This window comes from Glandiceps talaboti, chromosome 1 (assembly GCF_964340395.1).
Source record: "Glandiceps talaboti chromosome 1, keGlaTala1.1, whole genome shotgun sequence".
NCBI lineage: Eukaryota > Metazoa > Hemichordata > Enteropneusta > Spengelidae > Glandiceps > Glandiceps talaboti.
The window spans coordinates 4,804,712-4,827,186 of record NC_135549.1 but is presented as its reverse complement, the minus strand read 5'-3'; the positions used below and the strand labels follow the sequence as shown (position 1 = coordinate 4,827,186).

At 35.7% G+C, this 22,475-nt stretch overlaps 1 protein-coding gene across 1 annotated transcript in view; it reads right to left on the bottom strand.

Annotated features, from left to right (window-relative positions):
* Positions 1–2,609: 2,609 nt before the first annotated feature.
* Positions 2,610–22,475, bottom strand: part of LOC144440874 (glycine receptor subunit alpha-3-like) — a 36,769-nt gene continuing 16,903 nt past the window's right edge. Inside the window, exons 4-9 of the mRNA XM_078130313.1 lie at positions 14,356–14,579; positions 10,831–10,913; positions 10,282–10,419; positions 6,805–7,034; positions 5,335–5,451; positions 2,610–3,200 (exon numbers count right to left, since the gene is read on the bottom strand). Of these exons, the coding sequence (XP_077986439.1) occupies positions 2,937–3,200; positions 5,335–5,451; positions 6,805–7,034; positions 10,282–10,419; positions 10,831–10,913; positions 14,356–14,579 (1,056 nt within the window). The 3' untranslated portion in view covers positions 2,610–2,936. The remainder of the gene's footprint in view (positions 3,201–5,334; positions 5,452–6,804; positions 7,035–10,281; positions 10,420–10,830; positions 10,914–14,355; positions 14,580–22,475) is intronic.

The following is a 22,475-nucleotide window of genomic DNA, read 5'->3' as shown; positions in this document are numbered from 1 at the left end:
CGCACAGTAGTGTCCTACATAGATATAAATAAATAATAAAACCACAAGGTATATATAGTGCAGAGTAAATATTTGATTTGATATTGAAGATGTATCAGGGATGTATGTAGCAAACGGAACTAACCAAACACTTGAATGGTCTTGAGGGAACTGATGAGATGTGATGCAGAACAAAGCAAGCACTTAATTGACCAAGAGGGAATCTGTAGTGAAAAATATTTGTAATAATGCAAACATTTGATTGTTCAAAATGGACGCTTTGAGATAGAACAAACCATTTCATTTGCCAAGAGGGGAACGACCTAAACATTGATTGGCCAAGAGGGAGACTGCCGATTCGAACGCAACAATCAGTTGGTTGGCGCGGCCGGAGGGGCATTGTACACTTTAGAAAACCAACATCTTGCAAATTTGTTGACACCATGGTGAAAGTTGGAGCCTTCAGTTTTAAGGTGCGATTAGAAAAATCTTTTTAATATTCGATTCACGCACAAAATGAATATTTCCATGCATGTGTCTAACATCTGCAAATAAACAGCTACACATCTTTTAGAATAAAGCTACTAGTATTTATTACGCTAACTGATGGCATACAATGAGTTCTTTGGTTGTATCTCCTGTACTTTGCACGACCGACTGGATGAACTTCATATCGCGTAAAAGACAAGTCACACACATGGCTGTAGTTCTTGAGTTACACCCCCATCCGAATATGTATGCCTACACACACACACACACACACACACTCATATACATACATACATACATACATACACACACACACACATACATACATACATACATACATACATACATACATACATACATACATACATATATACATACATACATACATACATACATACATACATACATACATACATACATACATACATACATACATACATACATACATAACATAACACGCACAACTTAGCCAAGTTATTGTCTTTGAACCGTCAGAAAATTTGGATTACTGAGTATATAATCTTGTCGTTCTGCGTCACGAAAACCCGTGTCTGTGCTCAAGATGTTCCAAATTGTCATTATGTTTTCCGATTTTTCATAAGGCGTAAACAAAAATTGTGTGGTTCCGATTACATTTAGTTTTAAAATAGGTGGGGTAGGTAGATTTTTTATTTTATTTTATCATATTTTTTTCATGTGTGAGTGTCTAGTTCAGGTTTTCCATTGTTTTCAAATGGTCTCTGTGTTGTTTATTTCTTCCTTTCAGATGTACAGCCATTACAGATTGAACAGTTGTATAGTGTCTTTTTCACGATTTTTCGCGATTTTATTATTATTTTTCTCCAATACGTACAAAAAGTGTAGGGTAGGCGTGAAAAACTAGGTGGGGGTCGGATAACCGGAACCAAACAACTTTTTTTATTTGGCCTAAACTATGCTTGAGGAGGTATAATTTTGTTATTCTTCAATATTTTTTTCGTTCAGCTGGAAATACTCATGACTAAACTGAAGGGTTTTGTCATTACTCGTCATGCGACTCATAGAGACAAGACTCCTTAAGAAAAAATATTAAGGCATAATATGTAATTATACACCTCCTCTATGATGTTTTATGTGAATAGTGATTTTTGGGCTAGCTATTCTGTCATATTCTTCATTTCGTATTCCGTCAACAGTAAAGATTTCATTGACGTACAAATGAATATTCATGAGCCAACATTTATCATGTTTAGCAACGTCTGTACTTTATTATCTTTTTTTTAAAAATGATTGTTATAACTTCTTGGTTCCATTTGTACATATGCTCTTTTTCCTCCACCCTTTATCACTATGAAACTCTTTGTGGTTCATTTAATAAGCGTTATTAAAAGACTTATATAACTTCAAAATGTTCGAAAAGCAAAAATTATCTGACTATGGAGCCATCATGAAGACTTTGATATTCAACCCTAGCCGATGACGCATTCTAAGCTAAGCTTGATTCATTGTAAGTTATCTTCCAACTGATTACAATTCTCCAAAACGTTTTGTATTGTACTTTGCGTTCTATGGATCCAACATTTGAGATCCTATGCACCTTAAACGAATAGTTTCACTCATAACTTTCATGGGATGCCTAATATTATATCATAATTAGATAGACGGTTGGATTACGGTCTTATATTAGCCATGGTCATCATCAGCTGGACGGTTTATTGAACTCTGCTAAGAGTATAAATACAGTACGAGTTTTCTAAACGCTGTGAATATAACACTGAACATATGACAGTCTATGTATTAGTGGCTGGCTGGCTACTGGTCCCCTTAACAAGCACATTCAGCTATTCTCTAGGTATGTAGGTATATACATATGCCGCAATCGAGATTAGCTGTATTGTTTGTACCTGCGATAACATAATTGTCGATTTTCAAAATGAGTTCATATATGCTTAAAGGTTACCAATGATATGACAAAGTTTTCTTTTTCAATATTCATAACTAAACTAAGTTATCATTGTGACTAATTTATCAAGTTTATCTTGATATCATCTCCTAGATTGGGGTATATAAATCTAACGTGTTTTTAAATCAAATACAAAAAAACCTGCCAAGTTAAATATTGTAAATATATATACATGTATATATATCCATTGTAATTAATTTAGAAATGTGAGTTTAATATATTCATTAACGTTGCTACTATAACACAAGATACGTGTTTTCAATTGGAAAATTGTCTCAATTTTTCATCGTTTGCAAATTAGTATAAAAATGAAAGTAGTAAATCATACAGAAGAACAATTATGGGATTTGTTTGGTGACACATCCGTATTCATCATGTAACATCATCTAAAGATGGCGCCATGGCAGTTAAGCTTCAGTTGGTTGTTCATCATAAAAATCCATTTCGGTCAAAGTTTAGTCAAAATTTTTCAATTAAAAATAAACAGGCTTTACTAATTTGTCTTACACCGATACATGTCTTGCAATTAAAAAGTCATACTGCCACGTAAGTAAGTTGGCCAATATACACAATTAAATACAAGAAATATAAATGGAAAAAGAGCACGTGAATACAAATCAATATTTCGGGAGAATCTGAACATTTTGGCGGGATATCGTGGTGATTTTGTGTTGATAAGTCCACTTAGGTGAGGAAGTAACATATCGATACTAACAGCTCTTGATTCTTCTATGGTAATATCCGTCGATTTTAACTGGCTTTTGAATAGACTCCCAGAATAAAGTAATTCCTAAAAGTGAAAAAAACAAACATTATTTTTATCTTTTAGCAGATTAGTACACAAAAGTACACACAGAGCTTTATGTAGTTTACCCCTTTCTCCAACATTACCCACCCCACCCACACCTCAGCAGTCTTCTTGATTACATCGCTACTGCATTCTCAGACGTCTACTGCACGTACACGTACTTTTGCCATGACCAGTGAATTGTTTGATTACCTTTTATACCTTGAAGTCATTTCAGAGAATACAGACTTAACACGTCTTATTGAGGCATGTACTGGTTGAGTAAGTCACAACGACACTTAAGATAATCAAGGTAACACTGCTTTGCTGGGAGGTAGTTTTAATGAACGATTTACGCCCCAGTCTACACAATAGAATCATCAGCATCTTGCTCTATAGACGCCATCAAACATATCAGTTTAAGAGTACTAAAAGCCAGTACAAAAAACATGATAACCAGAAATTTTACAGAAAAAACATTTTGGTTTCATTTTTTGGTTTAATTTTGACGTGCATCGGTGAAGTAGAATTGTTTAAGCTATAGCCGGAAAACAATGGATAACCAGCCGATTATGTGCGGTCACGAATTGGGCATGCCTTGAATTTCAATTGCGGGGTGTGGGGGGAGGATTGTTTAAATTTTCGCAGCACAGAAAAAAAAGTTATGAACACAGACACTAGGTTTAATCATTAAACAAACAGTATTTCATGTTTTCTTTTGCGATTAGACAATATGCAATGCACCGCCACACCACTTGATGTTTACTCAATATAATTGTTAACTCTGATAGAATATCTACTTGTAATAAGGACCGTGAAACTTCATTATGTACTGCGGGTCAGTTTAACATAATAGCTAGGTGTTTTTATGCCCCCCCCCCCTCATTAAAAATGAGAAATGTTGGTGGCCCAAGCTACCCCACCTAAAAATCAGGAGCCTCTGACCCCTCTGAGGTTTAGAAAAAGTAGCTGTCTATTGTTGGTTAGCGATACCAATAACAAAATATATTTGCTTATTACTATTGTATGTTTTGATCTCCCCAGCCTAAAATGGGTGCTTGTCGGTGATTAATATTCGTTAGGTAAATTGATATTCATAAAATTGCTGTCGTGGTGACCAGGATTAATGAAATGACAGGCAGGTATTTGTAATAAAAAGCTTGACCGGTTTCCACCATGTGTGACAGCGTCCAGCCATGATACTGTATGATGTACTATTATGTGATGACGATGGGAGACAGGGTATTCGCTGTAGGAACTACCAATTCCTTGCAATTGGTTAGTAATCATAATCCGTAAAAGCTGGCGTTAACAAAATCAGTTAATTCTCTTTTTGTAAAGTGCTGTTCCAACAAATTGTTGCCACATACATTGATTTTTAGGCAGTCTATGATACTAATGGCAGTTGTTCCTATAAATATTTGTTCACGTCGTAAAATTTGTTTGTAACTGTTTCTGAATGAGGAACGGTGTTGTGGCCAGCATGTCCACTAACGTATGTGATTTTTCTTTTGTAAGATAATGTTTGCTCTCACACAAACGAAAAACTAAAGGTGCACAGTGCTGGAAAGGATTAATAACATCTGGTGTAACCTGAGTTCCTACATACAAAATTGTCTGAATCTGAAATATAACTTATCATACGTGATGTACCCTTAACATTTTGAGTACTTACCGAAAAATAATCATTTTTTTACAAATGAATCATTAAGATTAGTTAAATCACCAAACTTTATAGGACACAATGTACTTAAATTATTATAATCAATGTATGAACCAAAATATACAAAGTTTGTAGTTTGCATTCTAAAGATATTACCTATTAAATCACCAAAATTCATTAATGCAAATACCTAAATGATACTCATACAATGCTTCCCGAAACCTATCCAGTTCTTACAATTAGCATAAGGAAGATATTTTGCCAGTTTCATTAGAATTGATGCAATAATTCGAGATATCTTGTTCATAGACAGACAAACTGGCAGACACAAAGGCACACAGACAGAGTGACAGACATACAGACGGATGGACGGACAGACAGACAGACAGACAGACAGACAGACAGACAGACAGACAGACAGACAGACAAAAACATAACACAACCTTCCCAAACGGAAGGTAAAAATGAACGTACCTGGTTTATTTTCTTTGTTTTTGTCTGGGCTTTATTGTGAAGATAACTAGCCATAGCAAATTCCAACATGGCGGCGAAGACAAACACCGAGCATGTTAACATCCATATATCAATAGCCTGAAAAACACATAATACTTCCATGATATATAATGAAGTAGCACTGAGGTAGTTATTTGAAATAAAAACTTGATCGGTTCCGCCATGCTGAACTGGTGGTGCCTGTTAACATGACGAAAGCTACTCAGATTGTTTTGAAACATTTTTCGCATGGCTGTTATGATGTGACAAATTTAGATTCGGTACCCGGCTTTCAAATACCGGAATTCCCCATAACTTTGCGACGAAACTTCTCAATTGAACGTTACAACGACGGGCAACTAACTATATCGCTTTCTTGTTGTATTGCCTTTTTCAACTTTTCTTTTGTTTCATTCTGTTCTGACCAGTTGTTTTTTGTTTTGTTTCGTTTTCCGTACCCACTCAAGGCTATTATAATGACCTTCATCCGTCTGGCACAAAGGTGACATAAAACATGGGACAAGTGCACAGTACTTTGTTTTGCGACATATGCAAATTTGAATGACTATCATGTTTGTAATTAAAAATCAACATTTACCACATATCTAATTTTGAGACACATTTTAAGTGCCTACCCCATATTTTCAGATGCAAGCTTTCTTTTAATATCCTTACATTTGACCCTGACCTTCAGGGTCAATTATCACAATGAAGCCATTTCTAGCATATCACATACACAGACACCTTGTGGTATTTATATATTACAATTTTTTCCATAAATCTTGTGTACGGATAATAAAGAGCAAGTGATATACATGCATTAATGTTTTGGGGTCATATCCCTGTTTAACAGAATGACAGCCATAGTGGGTGTAAACACCAACAGCTCCGGAACCATAAGACACAGAGTCATTCAAGTGTCTACTCACAAGTTGTTACTTTTTCGTTAGTGTCATATTTCGTGACTTTCATTAACAACGACTTGAATTAATAGCAGCCATATTTGTTGCAAATTTCCCCTTTTAGTGCCTGGAGTGTCTACTCCAGACCTATATCATCATAGACATGCTTTCTACTAAAAATATTGACTATTTCCAATGGCCTTAAGCTTGATTTTCAAGATCAATTGCCAAGACTAAGCCTTGCATTTTGTTAAATTGTTTATTTTTCTTTGTTTTTTTCCACGGGTTTTCTTCTGCTAATAATATTAATTTCCCCTTTGCAAAATAAATCCTATACCACGGTCGTGACATATCATGTGCAACGTTACAATGTATTTGGAATCATCTTGACCCTCATGTAGCGTACATTGTTACTTTTTACCACGTAATATATCGATTACCTGGGTATTGGAAAGACAGGCAATTGACTGCACTTTGTTATTGGTTTTGCTACATCTATGTCTACACCTTAAAAGTAATTTGAACTTGTAACTTCGATTTACACACTAACCTTTGTATAAGACACTTTCGCAATGTGAGTACGAGCTGCTGAACTCAGTGTTGTAAGTGTTAGTGCAGTGGTGATTCCTAAACTTGCTCGAGCTGGGGAAGCCTCAACGTTCAACCAGAAGGAGACCCATGAGAGTACCACCAATAGAAACGAAGGCACATAATATTCCATTAGATAAAATATCAGCTCACGTGTTAACGGAAATCGACATTCTAGTTGGTCGTAATCGCCTATAGAAAAGAACACAAGATGTATAACGTAATTTACACAATGTGTAACTTAATAATTTATTTAACCCAGCACCATCAAAGAAACCAATCTGTTACACAAATGTAAATGAGGATCCATAGTTATAATGAATATGACTGGCAAAATATTAATCATAGCATCTGTACGAACATTATGCATTCGGAGATTTGCGATAGAGTCAAATTTATTCAATACAGCCATAGAGTACTTGTAAAATTACACATGTTTGTGTATATGGTCACAAGACTAACGCTAGCGAACATTAGGCAAGGCAGATTTTGATCCATAGAATTATATATATATATATATATATATATATATATATATATATATATATATATATATATATATATATATATATATATATATATATATATATATACACACACACATACATATACATTATATACAGAATTTAGAGGTCTGAAGTTTTCATATAAATGTAAACATGTCCTCCAGAGATATGTGAGATAAGAAAATGGACTGATATAGTTTTTGAAATCATGACTCCTTGCATAGCTTAGTAAGTATAAATGTCAATAATCTGATTCTAAAATGCAATGTCATCATGAATTCACTACCTTATTTAATTTATCAAATTTATCAGAGATACGATAATAATAAATTTCGAAGACAATAGTAAAAAAAATATCAATATTATATAGATAGTATAAATATTAGTATCAATGAACACTTTCGTCGAAAAAAAGACATTAGGTAAAATGAAATAAAATGGCCAAATAAACACACATCCAAAACCTACAAAATTTGTATTCTTGATTGATAGGATTCCCTCAGGGTGGATGCTCATACCTCAAAGATATTGGTCAGTAATCACATTTTTTGAATAGATTAATATACACTTTTTGTCATATAACCTTAGCATTTGGGTGTTTGAGACACACACAATTCTTGTTCGAAACACACACAAACCTTGTTCGAAACACACACAATCCTGGTCATAAGACCTTAGCATTTGCCGTTTTGCGCAACAATTTACTCTAAAACAGGACACATCAAAAGATGCGTCAGTTCCAGGCGACAAAACAAACATTCCAGTCGAAACCACACCAACTTGTGTCTGCATCAACTCTCATTGACGGAACCCTTGATGTCTTCTGTTTTAGAGTAAATTGTTGCAGAAAACAACCAAATGCTAAGGTCTTATGACCAGAATTGAGGTGTTCGAAACACACTGAATCCTGGTCATAAGAGTTTAGCATTTGGGCATTTTCTGCAACAATTTACTCTAAAACAGCACATATCAAAGGGCCGTCAACACGGATTGACAGTTCGGGTAGTCTACAGGACGGGTGTTTTCGGTGACCAACACCCCGTACAATTCTGACTCTCCGACGCGTCGCGACGCCCCAGCAGTGGCAGTCGCTCGATCATGGATTGGTGGGTACCCCGGCTTGTTAGCAAAATTTCATATGTACCCCTTTTCCAGTTAATATTTCAATGAAAAAGACCCCCCCCCTTTTTTTTTTATATAGTGAATTTGGGAGAAAATCACTTCAAAAACCCCATTCTTTCCGAAATCCGGGAAGTTTTACCTTCAACTAGCTCTGGATTTCTATGCTACGGGGTTTCGACACGTCGTGTCAAAACCCCGTAGCGTAATCCAGAGCTATACCTTCAACGACACCTAATCCCTACACTGAGAGAGAGAGAGAGAGAGAGAGAGAGAGAGAGAGAGAGAGAGAGAGAGAGAGAGAGAGAGAGAGAGAGAGAGAGAGAGAGAGAGAGAGAGAGAGAGAGAGAGAGAGAGAGAGAGAGAGAGAGAGAGAGAGAGAAATGGGGCATCGTACCCATATTCTCGGAGGGTGATCTGAAAAAGTACCCCCTTTTTATGATTCTACAGACCTAGATGGCCGACGAGATGCGAAACATCCATTGGACCGCGACCAAGAAAACAGGTCGTAAATTGTGATATTGCGATTCTGAAGAGTCACTTTCACGGTAGTCATGCTCGCAGACGGTGTACGCGTTTCGCTCAAGGGACGACTTACTCCGTATGCAAGCAGGACTACTATCACGGCAGAGTACCATCTAATTTGGATGAAGAATCATTGAAGTTTGAGCGTATCATACACCACTTTTTAAAATTTGATGTAGACACTGGACGTACGTACTCTACGAAAAGACACAGCGAGAGAGGGGTGAAAAAGGAGACACGAGAAACATCAGTGGAAAGCGGGATGGTCACCGAAAACACTGGACATCGCGTAGTAGACGTCTACTGACTGCTCGAGCGCTCTCTTCAACGTTGAGAGAGTTAATGTCAACAATTTACTCTGTTCGACAGACCAGAAGTTAGTGGGTCTTAGACACCACACGAAATTGTAACAGTGTGTAAAGCAGGATGCTTTGAAGAAGTCACCTCCGACTAACGCATCTTTTGATGTGTTCTGTGTTAGAGTAAATTGTAGCATAAAACGTCAAATGCTAAGGTCTTATGACCAGGATTCAGTGTGTCTCAAACAAGGATTGTGTGTGTCTCAAACAAGAATTGTGTGTGTCTCAAACACCCAAATGCTAAGGTTATATGACAAAAAGTGTATTTTGATGTGAATGAAAGTGTTGGATATATATATCGGGTGACGTGATGATAGGCGACAGGTCACGAGAATAAAGAGTAACACTATATATCCGACGTCAAACAAGCCGCAAGATACGTAAAATTAGTGTTATACTGTTTAAAAAAAAGATATGATGCGTTGTGTTGAATGTGTCATTTTGTCGACATATTTTCACCCCGTCTCCTGTTAGAATTTCAAAGCAACACACCAGTCATCACCTATCAAAACATAAATATTAACCATTATAATAATTATATACATCAAAGGGACCGCAATGATGTGTTGCCAACGCTTAGTAAGCTGAGTTTGACCCAAAGGCAATCTACATACCAATTATAATTTTATTATTAATTAATATAAATCACTACATTTTGGCACATTTTCTATAATATCAAACCGATTACAGAATTACAACTGAAAATAGTGTTGTGTGTGGGGGTAGGGGTTTATGAGAGAGCACTTCCTTGTGAACCTTCGTGTTTCATCAGAGATCCAATGCAACAAGTCCTAATCAAAGCGAGTAGGCATCACAGGAAGACAAAACATGTCAGTCAGATACGTAGACAGTACAGGGAACACAATTGCGATGCGTTGCATAATTAATAAGTTATCCAAAATGTAGTAGATGGGTGTTCAATCAACTCACCTAGCCCGGGATAATGTTGTAGCGTTCTTTTGGACTCGGGAGAACCAATAGAAAACTCTGGCATAACAAGTTCTGGTGCTAACTGTACGGTTACCGCCTCATCCCAATGTAGCAACATATCCCGCGTTGTATAGCCAACTGCAGGATGAATAACACGTACCATGAAGGTAAAGGTAGTGCCAAAGGCAACACAGTCGATAATTGTATGCATTTGTTGATTCCCTTTCTTTCATATTTGAATTTACTTATTTTATCATTTTGCCTTCTGAATCATGAGTTGAATCATGTGATTATGTCTAGTAACTGGTTCAGCACTCACCAGTAATTTGAATATTGCTTTATGACATAAGTAATTTATTGGTAACCAAGAAATTACTCTTTGCTAATTTGACTCTTTATAAGTTTCAGTTAGGTATTATGTAATCAAGTATTTTTTGCATCCTTACAATGGCGCCGCGGCTACAGACTTTACCACTTGTAAATTGTACTATCACAATAAGGCTGTGCTGCGCTGGTGGGAAGGGGTGAGTTAAAAGACATATTACTTACAACTTTCGATTTGTATACCGCAGGTTTGTTTGTCCATCGGGAATCGATGAAGGTATAAGTGACAGATCAGAGTCAGACTTACCCTGTTAATAGAGAGTTTTATGTATACATGATTACATTGGTGTTTTGATGTTCAATGGATTGTCAAAGACAAAAAATGAAAGAGACAGTGGTAAATATGATGCTATTCCCTGGAAAGCTTTTCCACCGTTGAAACCATTAATGGAAATCCCCAAAATGGCAGAACATATGTAATTGCAGTAGGGCTTCTTGACAAGATTTCAAAGTTAATATGTTACTATAGTACTAGTTTATGACCAAGAATTAATATAAATGTACTAAGGGCAGAAATAAGCCTGACTGGAACTTTCATATAATTGATTCGTCTTGTTGGATAGAAACCTACACATTGCTATTATGCTTATGTCAACATTATACAGTGACATTTCACGAAAACCACAATTAATCCCAGCCCAAGGTTTGCAACACCACATGATACTTGAACATACGCCCTCCATGGATACTGACACAGTTTGTGAAGAACAGACATACGTCATTTATGTAAGTGAATCCAAATCTCTTGCTATCCCATACACATCAAACTATCAAAAAACTTACTAGAGTTATTGAAATTGTGATAACCACTCACTTTGCATTTTGTCTAACACTGAATTGCCTTTCCGAGTAATATCATGGAAGACAAACCAGGCCAGAATAGCCTATTTATTGTCATACCAGGTTCAAATACATGGATAGGAAATGTCACGAGAAGTCGATGAACACTTCAGCAACATAAAGAAGTACGTAGGCAGTGACTTTTAAGTGCTGGGCACCGCTTGAGTGCCTACACAAGACGGACTAATAAAAACAAATTGTCCAATTGTCAAGAATATTTATAACTAAGTCAGTGAAAGTCTATGTATGCCACATTAAGAATTTGTAAAACCTCATTGCATTTGATATTTTATCTAAAAGGATCTCACAGAGAACCTAACAGCCATTCAGCGGTGTGTGTCTTTGGAACAAACACGAGTTTTTAGAATGTATTGAGGATCGACATGGTTGTGAGTAAATTACGCCTTAACAGTCTGTAAATAAATCAAGATCCTTTTTATACACTTTCAACACGTATACAATATTGTAAAAGTCAAATAATTACACCAGTTTAGCAATTTGACAGGCAAATATTAATACATACGTAGTCCTTCATTACAGAAGAAAATCCTTGATTTTGACAAATTGAATGTAGACGCTATACTACCCTGTGCTTTAATGTCAACATTTCATGCGTAAAACAAAAGACCAGATGTGTTAGTACTCGGAGTTTTTACTACCAAACGAGTTTTGTTCCATCATTCTTACACAACATATTTTTTGTTTCGAATTACACAAGCAAAATACAGGCAGTGATAGTGCACACGAACATGAAATATTATATTGATCTAACCGTGAACACAAATATACTGTTTGCCTTTGAATCTTCCTTGTTTCATCTGACAGTTATGTTGATTTTTGTTCAGTGAGATCAAGTGTGTCATGTTATGTGTGTTTGCAGGCTGTCAGTGTCTGTATTTTGTTTTATGTAATTTGTTACAAAACAGGTTGTGTGAGACGTAAAGATCATCCTGCTACCCATGACAATTGAAACTCAATAGTCACTTTGGTTTGGTTTGGTAGTAAAAAATCTTCATACAATATACTATAATTATACTTCTTTTTGCCAATCAATGTGCTAATATTATGACGAGAAAGTAAACAATCTATATTTGGAGGCACACGAGTAAAGAAGTTTGTCTTATTTTGCCATATCAATATATTCATTAGTATGCGTAATTCTTGGGATAAAGAGGTAATGTATAGAATTTGTGTTTTAAGATATTCCTTGGAGAGTCGAAATACAAACCTTATGTCTTAGGCGATAAACCACACAGCATATAAAAATTACATTACATATCGTTATCTATCCAACGATAGAGATTGTACTGTATAAAACGTGTCTCATAAAACGAGTGGAAAAACAGTGTTTTGACCGAAAAAGAGGGGAAATGATGAAAGTTTTTCCTATGCACTTGGCCGAAATGTATGTTTTAAGGAAATAAAATCAGCTAGCTCATACATACATAATTAGTCAGTAAAACAAAGAAAGGCGAAGGACATTCAGTAATCGATACAGTTGTTTCTGAATTGGTATATATTATGTTGCACGTATCGTTCGTGTACCACCGAAGAGTCGTTTAGTCGGTTTACACACCTTACACTTCACAAACATGTTGTTCCCATTGAATTTCCACTCGTTTAAATCAATCGGGAAAAAACTCCACGTAATGTGATGACTGTGTAAATATAGCCATGTGCTGTGTACACTCAAACTACCGTCGAGGCCCAGGAATGGCACGTGCCTATGTTACGACAGCAGCCCTTTCTAGTCCAAGGTTAGTGTATCAATCTATGTGTGACAGATTGCATGTAGAATCATTGCATGTTCATTAAGACTGTGTAAATATACCAATGTTTTGATACTACGCCGTTTGTTTTATCACTCCTATGGTGCACGTCTGATTATTTTGAGACCCATAAGAACTTTTACATCGGTATTAACAACAAACAAAGCGGGTCAAGGAAATTATAATTCTAGAATGTAGTCCCCGAAGTGAGAATTTTGTATCTGTACACACAATTTGGTTGCTAAATGACATATTGTAATTAAAAGATGAAAACATGAGAAGTTCGAGTATGACAAGCAAAACCTTTATTCTCATAATCGTATTGACAGTGTCCTTAAAAGAAAGAAATTGTTCGTCTCGTTATTTGACTCTTTGGTTGCTTTTATATTATCATTATTGAAATACAGTATACGGTTATAGCTTTGCAAATACCAAAACCTTATTGCTTAAAAGATTACACATAGCCATTAACTGTTTTAGAATGCATAGAAAGCATAAGCGCGAAGCAAAATCAAATTGCCTCATTAAGAAATTAATGAGTATTATTGACACTCTCATAAACCGTTTCTTAATCGGATTATCAGCTTCTTAACATTGGAAATCAATGCTAGGTCGATTATTATTTACTGAATCATTATTCAACGATTAAGTCACGTGACAAGGCTAGAACGACTATCTTGATTCTGAGAAAACAGAAATCACAGAAAGAAAAGCTTGCCGTAGATAACTAGCCAAATGATCGTTAACCCTGTCAGATATAGAAAGTCATGTCATTTATGGAATCTAATTTTAATTTTGCCAAGCCCACATTATAAAAATTCTCACCGGAATACCCATTCTTATCAAACGAATTTGCAAAATGATGGTAACCTTGTTATTAACCTGTCTGGTGTATGATTACATTGAGTGCAAAGTCTCAGGTTAATACAGCAAGGCTGGTACTTCCCCAACTTCTTCTTTCACCCTTTGTGTTTTACTTCCGATTAATCAAGAGTCTTGCTATAGAAAGGATTAAATATATTTCCAGTAACTGAACCTTTAGCAAATACATCTATTGTTGAAATAACTGTACACAACATACCTTAAATCGTACAGTATGTGACCATCTGGGGATATTCGAATATGTTTGTTAGACACAGTGACTTCGTGCAAAGCTCCTTCTTTCACGTTGACAAAGTAAAGGTCCGGCGTCCATACTTTGGATAGTAATTCCGAATTAGATCGCAGGTCAATACCTTCTGTCCCATTGAATGATAGTCTTGGATCTCCCCAATGTAATGACAGGAACAAGGTTACTCCATAATCCTTAAAGACAAGACAAGATCTTTAGAAAGCAGACTTTGACATCGTGTAAAAGCTAGTTCATGCCTTGCCAGTTTAGTGACTTGTGCCTGTCACCACATTTTCATTTTTATCGAATATCTGCTAGTCTTGCTTTGCATGGAAGTTTATAGTATGGTGATGTGTGTCTGTTCCTGTGTCTGTGTCATCGTTTTCTCAAAAACGGCTTTTTCAAACGAAATTTAGAACATATCTTCTTTATGGTAATGTATAATAACTGTGTAGGTTCGGTTCATATAGCGTGAATATTGATTAGGCATTTGCATGAATACTGATTTTCGGTAAGTAGGCAATATTTCAATAGTACATTCTTAAAATGTCAGATAGTATCGTACACACATTGAAGGTAACAGCGCGTATTCGTTGTATAAAGTGTTTTGGTATATAGCTTTTTAATCTAATGAGTAATTTGGATAATTAATGATTTTTTGTAATTAAGTAAGCTTTAAATGTCATATACTGATTATAACTAAGCAAAAATATCATATAAAGCTTGTTGATGTAGCTTAATGTAGAGTAATTTCAGTGCAATTAGGCAATATCGTAAATGAAGAATAGAAGCTTCAAATTTCATATAATTTGGTAGACGCATTGATGATAACAAAATGCACTTGTGATATATATCTTATCAATAGTTTTAACTTTAATGCTGTACTACCTGAAACTGGAATGCTTGGTTTTTTGGGTTTTTTAAAAATGTTTATATAGCAGTATACATAGTATGGTGCAATGTAACCAATCAAATTGATTTTTGGAAATTATACATTACCTTACGAATGCAATCTTCAAATTTCAAACCAAACAATTATATGCATTCATTGATTATACCTGTTTCCTATATATCTTGTTGATGTCGATTTTAATTGCAATGAGACAATTGCACAATTAATGATTTCGGTCATTAGGCAATGTAAGCTTACTCTTTCATATAGTTCGGTACATACGCTGATGATAATGTACACGTGTCCTCTATAGCTTGTTGGACAGGTGTGGCGTTATATTTAATGAGTCATTTGCATAATTAATAACATTTGCAAATTAATATACCATGCTACCCATGAATAATAGCTAAGAATTTCACAATCTTATTGAAAATAAACAACCCTTTTTTTATTTTAAAAACTCTCTTACAGAAAGTTTTCAAATTACATCTTAATATTTCGTGTATATATCACAGTCATACTTATAAATAACATGTTTGTTCAGCCAAAATTCTCTTACATTATTATTCTTTCTCCTGTTTTGTTGCTCTTTTTTTGTCTTGAGACCACCTCAATGTTTTATGTTAATCTAGCAATGTCATCTTTGCTTTCAGTAAGAACGTTATGTTATCGCTTTGTCTGTCAAGTCTGTCTGTCTGTCTGTCTGTCTGTCTGTCTGTCTGTCTGTCTGCATGCATGCATGCATGTATGGCCGGCCGGCCGGCTGGCTACCTGTGTACGTGTGTGTCTGTTTGTTTACATGTGCACACGACATCTTAAAAACCACAGCATCGATTTTAACAAATTTTGAAACACATATTCATTAGGAACGCAAAATATGATAAGGTTTTTGATAAACATTTCAATAACATAAATGAGTCATTAGCATAAATGATGATTTTCACTGGTCGATGGTGACAAAAAACATATGACCAGTAAAACTTGTTGATGTAGCTGTACATTTTTAATTTGCGTATCTAATTTTTATTTGTAATTATGCAATATCTCACAGTAATGCAAGTTTTAAATGTCATAGAACTTGGTACACGCATGGATCATAATAAAGAGTACGTGCAATATGAAAATCGGTGATACAGTTCTTAATTTAAATTTGTTATTTGCATAACTGATTAATTTATTAAGGGATCTATCATGTATGATAGCTCTGAATTTTGCATTCTGGTAGTATGTATAGGAATATCAATAAACATGCTTTCTTTTCACCCTTGCGAAAGGCGTGCGCGTTCATTTTACATCCGGTATGTTTCCTGTTCATGTGTCTTTTCTTTTAATAGATTCTGAATGAGCTAATTGGATGTTTGTCGTGATCATCTTGTTTGAAAATGATTTTCGATCTTCGTTGGTCAAATAGCTGTACTCATTCTGTTTATGGGAAAGATAGGATCTGCAAATTAACAAGTAGTACCCGGCTCGTAATGATGATGATGATGATGATGATGATGATGATGACGACGACGACGACGACGATGGTAGTTGTGTGGTGGTGGTGTAATTGGTGTTTTCCTTGGAATGGCTTCAGTTCGATGTATTTTCCTTAGGCTTGAATACAAATGAAAAAAATAACAGCCAACACAAGTACACACTGCTCATATATACACTTTGAAAGTATTTCAGTCTCGTGTGTTCACTCTCATTTTCCTCTACTCTTGCCGTGTCATGTCAGTATAGGTAAATATATTGTACTTGGACTTGCCCTTCCTAACACTGTTGAATCAAAACAAACGAGGTGTGTTCCCCGTACATATATATTATTTTTATCGAATACAGTTGAGAGCATACTGCACATTGAAGTCCACGATGTTCCAATTTGATTCCGTTTGGAAAAAGCGACGTCCTCCAGAGCAGGTGGAAAGGCCAACTCATTACCGAAACTGTACATCACCTTTCAACCCACGTATCTAAATGGATCCTCGAGGGTTTCCTCAAGGCACCATTTCAAGAGTCGGTCAAACTTTAATGGCAACGAAATGTAGGAGGGTTGCCCTCAGAGAATTCTCAGCCAGTCAAAACCTTATAATTCAATAGGTAAAGGGTAACCACTTTATATAAGACAAACAGATAACAAATTGGAATCGAAAAAAGAAAAATGACTTGAGTTATCTTTTTACCGGCTCGCTAAGGGAAATAAATATACAAAGACGACGTTATGCCTCTGTTTGGTTGTTCGTTACTTAGGTATGCTGGAGGCAGTTTTCTATATCCGCTACTCCGCACTACTAAGTGTCGTCCGTCTGTAGAGGACTTGAGAAAGAAGGACGTAATTTATAACAAGTGCACACCCCTCCCCCCCCCCCTTGCAAACGTTGAAAAGGAATTGCCGCGGGGATTTCGACTAAGACGCTCATTTTGTTTGTATAATTAATGGAAACGCAGGAAACGTTGGAATCGATTTGCCTCCTTTCTTAGTGAAACTTCTAAGTTACTCTTCAATAGTCACGCTCTAGGTTTGTAACTTATGAAGCTGTCAAAAAGCAGACGAGCTGGTGAATATCGTAGTAAAGATTGCTAGAGGAAGTGATTAAAATGCAGTTTGACACAAGTGTTGTAATAATCAATATATGTATGTATGTATGTATGTATGTATGTATGTATGTATGTATGTATGTATGTATGTATGTATGTATGCATGCATGCATGCATGCATGCATGCATTTATGTATGTATGTATGTATGTATGTATGTATGTATGTATGTATGTACGTACGTATGTATGTATGTATGTATGTATGTATTATGTATGTATGTATGTATGTATGTATGTATGTATGTATGTATGTATGTATGTATGTATGTATGTGTGTGTGTGTATGTATGTATGTATGTATGTATGTATGTATGTATGTATGTATGTATGTATGTATACGTGTGTTTGCGAGCGCGCGCGCTATTTACAGACGGTACTCACCGATATCATGTATAATATTCCTGAAAAATTTACGAATTTCGTCCATTTTATGGGTTTTGTTACCTAAATTGTTTCGCGTTATGTTGTTTTACTATTCTATAAATCTCGTGTATTATTATTATTATCATCACTATTTTCTATAATCATTACCATTTCTGCTAATACTGACTGAAAAATAAAATATTACAAAAAGTTTAAAACTAGTAAATATCTACCTAAGTATGTTACGTTGATGCCTTATTTGTCTATCCTTGTGTATCAAATGCCAATCTGCTACACTTACGTAAAATTACCCTTGAGTATATTTAGGTGACACTAGACTATTACAATTGGCATTTAGAATACACAAATGGTTACTGTGTACGTTTTCCCACTACTGTGTTATGGTATAGGTTATAAGAGCCTTCGGTTTTCTCTTTCCCTACGGTATCCAAATAATATCATTACAGTTTGCTATACAGTAACGGTGACGTCAAATTATTGCATTCATTGCAAGGGTTATTTGTAGTTAGTAGACATTTAGATGATGATTTCAACTGATATTTCAGTCAAAGAGGATGTATGTTTGGTTGGAACGTGTGCTTGTTTACACACACACACACACACACACACACACACACACACACACACACACACACACGAACATATATGTGTATGTGTCTGTCTGTCTGTCTGTCTGCCTGTCTGTGTCTGTCTTGTCTGTGTCTGTCTGTCTGTCTGTTTCTGTGTGTCTATGTGTCAGTGAGTGTATTTTCGAATGATATGATGCATGCATGTATGTATGTATGTATGTATGTATGTATGTATGTATGTATGTATGTATGTATGTATGTGTATTGGGCGCGTTTTTTGGGATACATTCAAAATCAAAGTACTGAACGTTAGGTATACATTACGCACATCTATAACGAATGTTGTTTTTTCATTGTCCGAATTTAAAGAGGGTGTAAAAATTTATTTTGGTTGCCTTAATGCATGCTTTGCACATGGTTGTGCATTTCTTAACAGCTGGCTAGATGCAGTTAACGGTTTCCATTTATATTAATTGAGTACAAGTTATAGAGTTGAGCAATTGATTCTCCAGACTTAAGAATAAGTCATGTTGAAAATATACACAAAAAACCACTCCAGATATGAATAACTACTTAGTACACTTCCCTAGTACAAGTCGGTGATATTTACGAATCCTTCAATGTTGATATATTGGCAACGCGCGTATTGGATAGCTAATAAATCGCACGTATTGACCTTGGTTGCATAGCTTTATTCTCTGAGCTATTCAAAATAAAGTTGAGCGTCCAGCTCTAAATTCAATCTTGTACAGTATGCCAGGTGTTTTCAAAAGAATACGAAACAAGATATATTATTTGAGGGGTTTACTATGGTACGATAATCAGATTAGATAGACCGCCACAGCTGTAGGCTTGATTCTTTGAGTGCTGGGCATATAATTGGCACTTTGGCGGGATGTGATCAGGTTATATCTTCACATTTCATATCAATGATCAAACTATGGAATGCCAATTATAGGTTCAATAACGAGACAACTAAAGTGAAAACAACGCTAACGAGACGCGTACCTACTCGTAAAGAAAACATGTAATGTGGGTAACTTAAAGACACTTACATACATACATACATACATACATACATACATACATACATACATACATACATACATACATACATACATACATACATACATACAGACATACATACAGACAGACAGACAGACAGACAGACAGACAGACAGACAGACAGACAGACAGACAGACATACATACATACATACATACATACATACATACATACATATATACATACATACGTACATACGTACATACATGCATGCATCATATCATTCGAAAATACACTCACTGACACATAGACACACAGACAGACAGTCGGACAGACAGACAGACACAGACAGACAGACAGACACAGACACAGACAAGACAGACACAGACACACATATATGTTCGTGTGTGTGTGTGTGTGTAAACAAGCTCACGTTCCCACCAAACATACATCCTCTTTGACTGAAAATATCAGTTGAAATCATCATCTAAATGTCTACTAACTACAAATGATCCTTGCAATGAATGCAATAATTTGACGTCACCGTTACTGTATAGCAAACTGTAATGATATTATTTGGATACCGTAGGGAAAGAGAAAACCGAAGGCTTTTATAACCTATACCATAACAAAGTAGTGGGAAAACGTACACAGTAACCATTTGTGTATTCTAAATGCCAATTGTAATAGTCTAGTGTCACCTAAATATACTCAAGGGTAATTTTACGTAAGTGTAGCAGATTGGCATTTGATACACAAGGATAGACAAATAAGGCATCAACGTAACATACTTAGGTAGATATTTACTAGTTTTAAACCTTTTGTAATATTTTATTTTTCAGTCAGTATTAGCAGAAATGGTAATGATTATAGAAAAACAGACAGACAGACAGACAGACAGACAGACAGACAGACAGACTGACTGACGGACAGACAGACTCAGACAGACAGACAGACAGACAGACAGACAAACAGACAAACAGACAGACAGACAGACAGACAGACAGACAGACAGACAGATATACATTAGTTTTTTAAAGTGTTCATTCTATGTGTACATCAAATCGTTATGTCCTACATGTAATTAGTCTTTTCAAGACGTAATAGGTAACTGGCTTGTAATCACCATACATTTCCTGTACCTGTTATTAGTTGCGAACTATTATCACCGAATGAGACATGTCTTTTATTTTTTTTCCTTTATTTCCAAACATAGCTTGGAGCACGTTTTCACTGATATTACTGATAGATAAAATTGATAAAAGCTGGTCAAAGCCGAACCTCTCTATTGAGAGATACTCATTAAAAGACACGTCACTGTATACGTCTGAATGTTTGAAATTCCATTTTGACGTTGACATTGCTAATTGCCAGCCCGCCATTAGAGAGTTCCGTTAACGCACTGCTATTATCTAGAGTGTAGCTGTTCACTTGATTACAAGGTTTGAGACATTCAGGGGGTACCTGACGTCAAACCTCCCATTTGATCAGAACTTGAAATATCAACTATACTGCTAAATGTAAGGAGCTGACAGTTTTCGCCTGAATGAAGAAATCACGATAATACGTACTCAGTCGAGTTGAACTACTTATGAGTTTCAACTTTATACAGTTGCAAGCCGTTATTTACTCAGCCGATCCTTAATAACATTTGAATAATAAGAATATCGTTATTTTTTCGGTCGATTCTTATACATTGTAGTTTATTTAAATTTGGTAATATTAATCACTATTGCAGCCTGCTGGGTATACATGGTAACATCTCTAATATAGGTTAAACGAGAAAACAGTTAAGTTGTGAAGAGAGCCAAATCAATGACGTAGACTCATTAAATTACACAAGACTCTTGAAATGATTAGATGGCTATTACTGACTTAACATTTATATCACCGAGCGTCTCTCCCATGTTGTCCAAATTGACCATGTCATTTAATAAGACCTGGTGACGTACACACTAGAGGTAAGGGTGCACTCACATACAGCCATATTTTCAATTCCAACGTATTCTTGCATGAGGAATCTGAAAATGTTCGGCCTCGACGATACCAACCACGGCTTTGTTGTAATCATCTAATAATTGAAAAGTTTAATCAGAAGGCTCTTGCTATGTATTAAACTCCGTTCACCTCTTCTACTCAACGAGTATTTTGTCATAAAGTTGACTCCGATTGCTATCAGACATGCACGCTGGAGAACCTCGAAATCTCCACATTGTTAAAAACAGATTGAAAGAAGAAGTATTTGGACATAAAAAGTATGCGATTACCTCTGAACACTATAAAATATCTAGATATCAGGTAAAGAATAGCGATACGAGCGGCAAATGTGTTTACAACCCTGGCTTACCAAACAGTCCTTTACAACAGTTTGTGGTTCTATAAATACATAAGGATGTTACTTTATCGATCTTTTTACTCAGATGTCCTTCGGGAAACGGGTTCCACACAAACAATCTGAACTCTGCGATCAAATCTCATAGTTCTACGGGTTCCACACAAAAAAATCTGAACTTTGCGATCAAATCTCATAGTTCTTACAGGTATCTTTAAATATCACTCAGTACTACGGGTAGATTATGAAACTGGTTTTGTATCCAAAGGTTTCAATCTAACTTTAGTCTACACAAACAAAACATTGTTGATGAACAAATGGTTT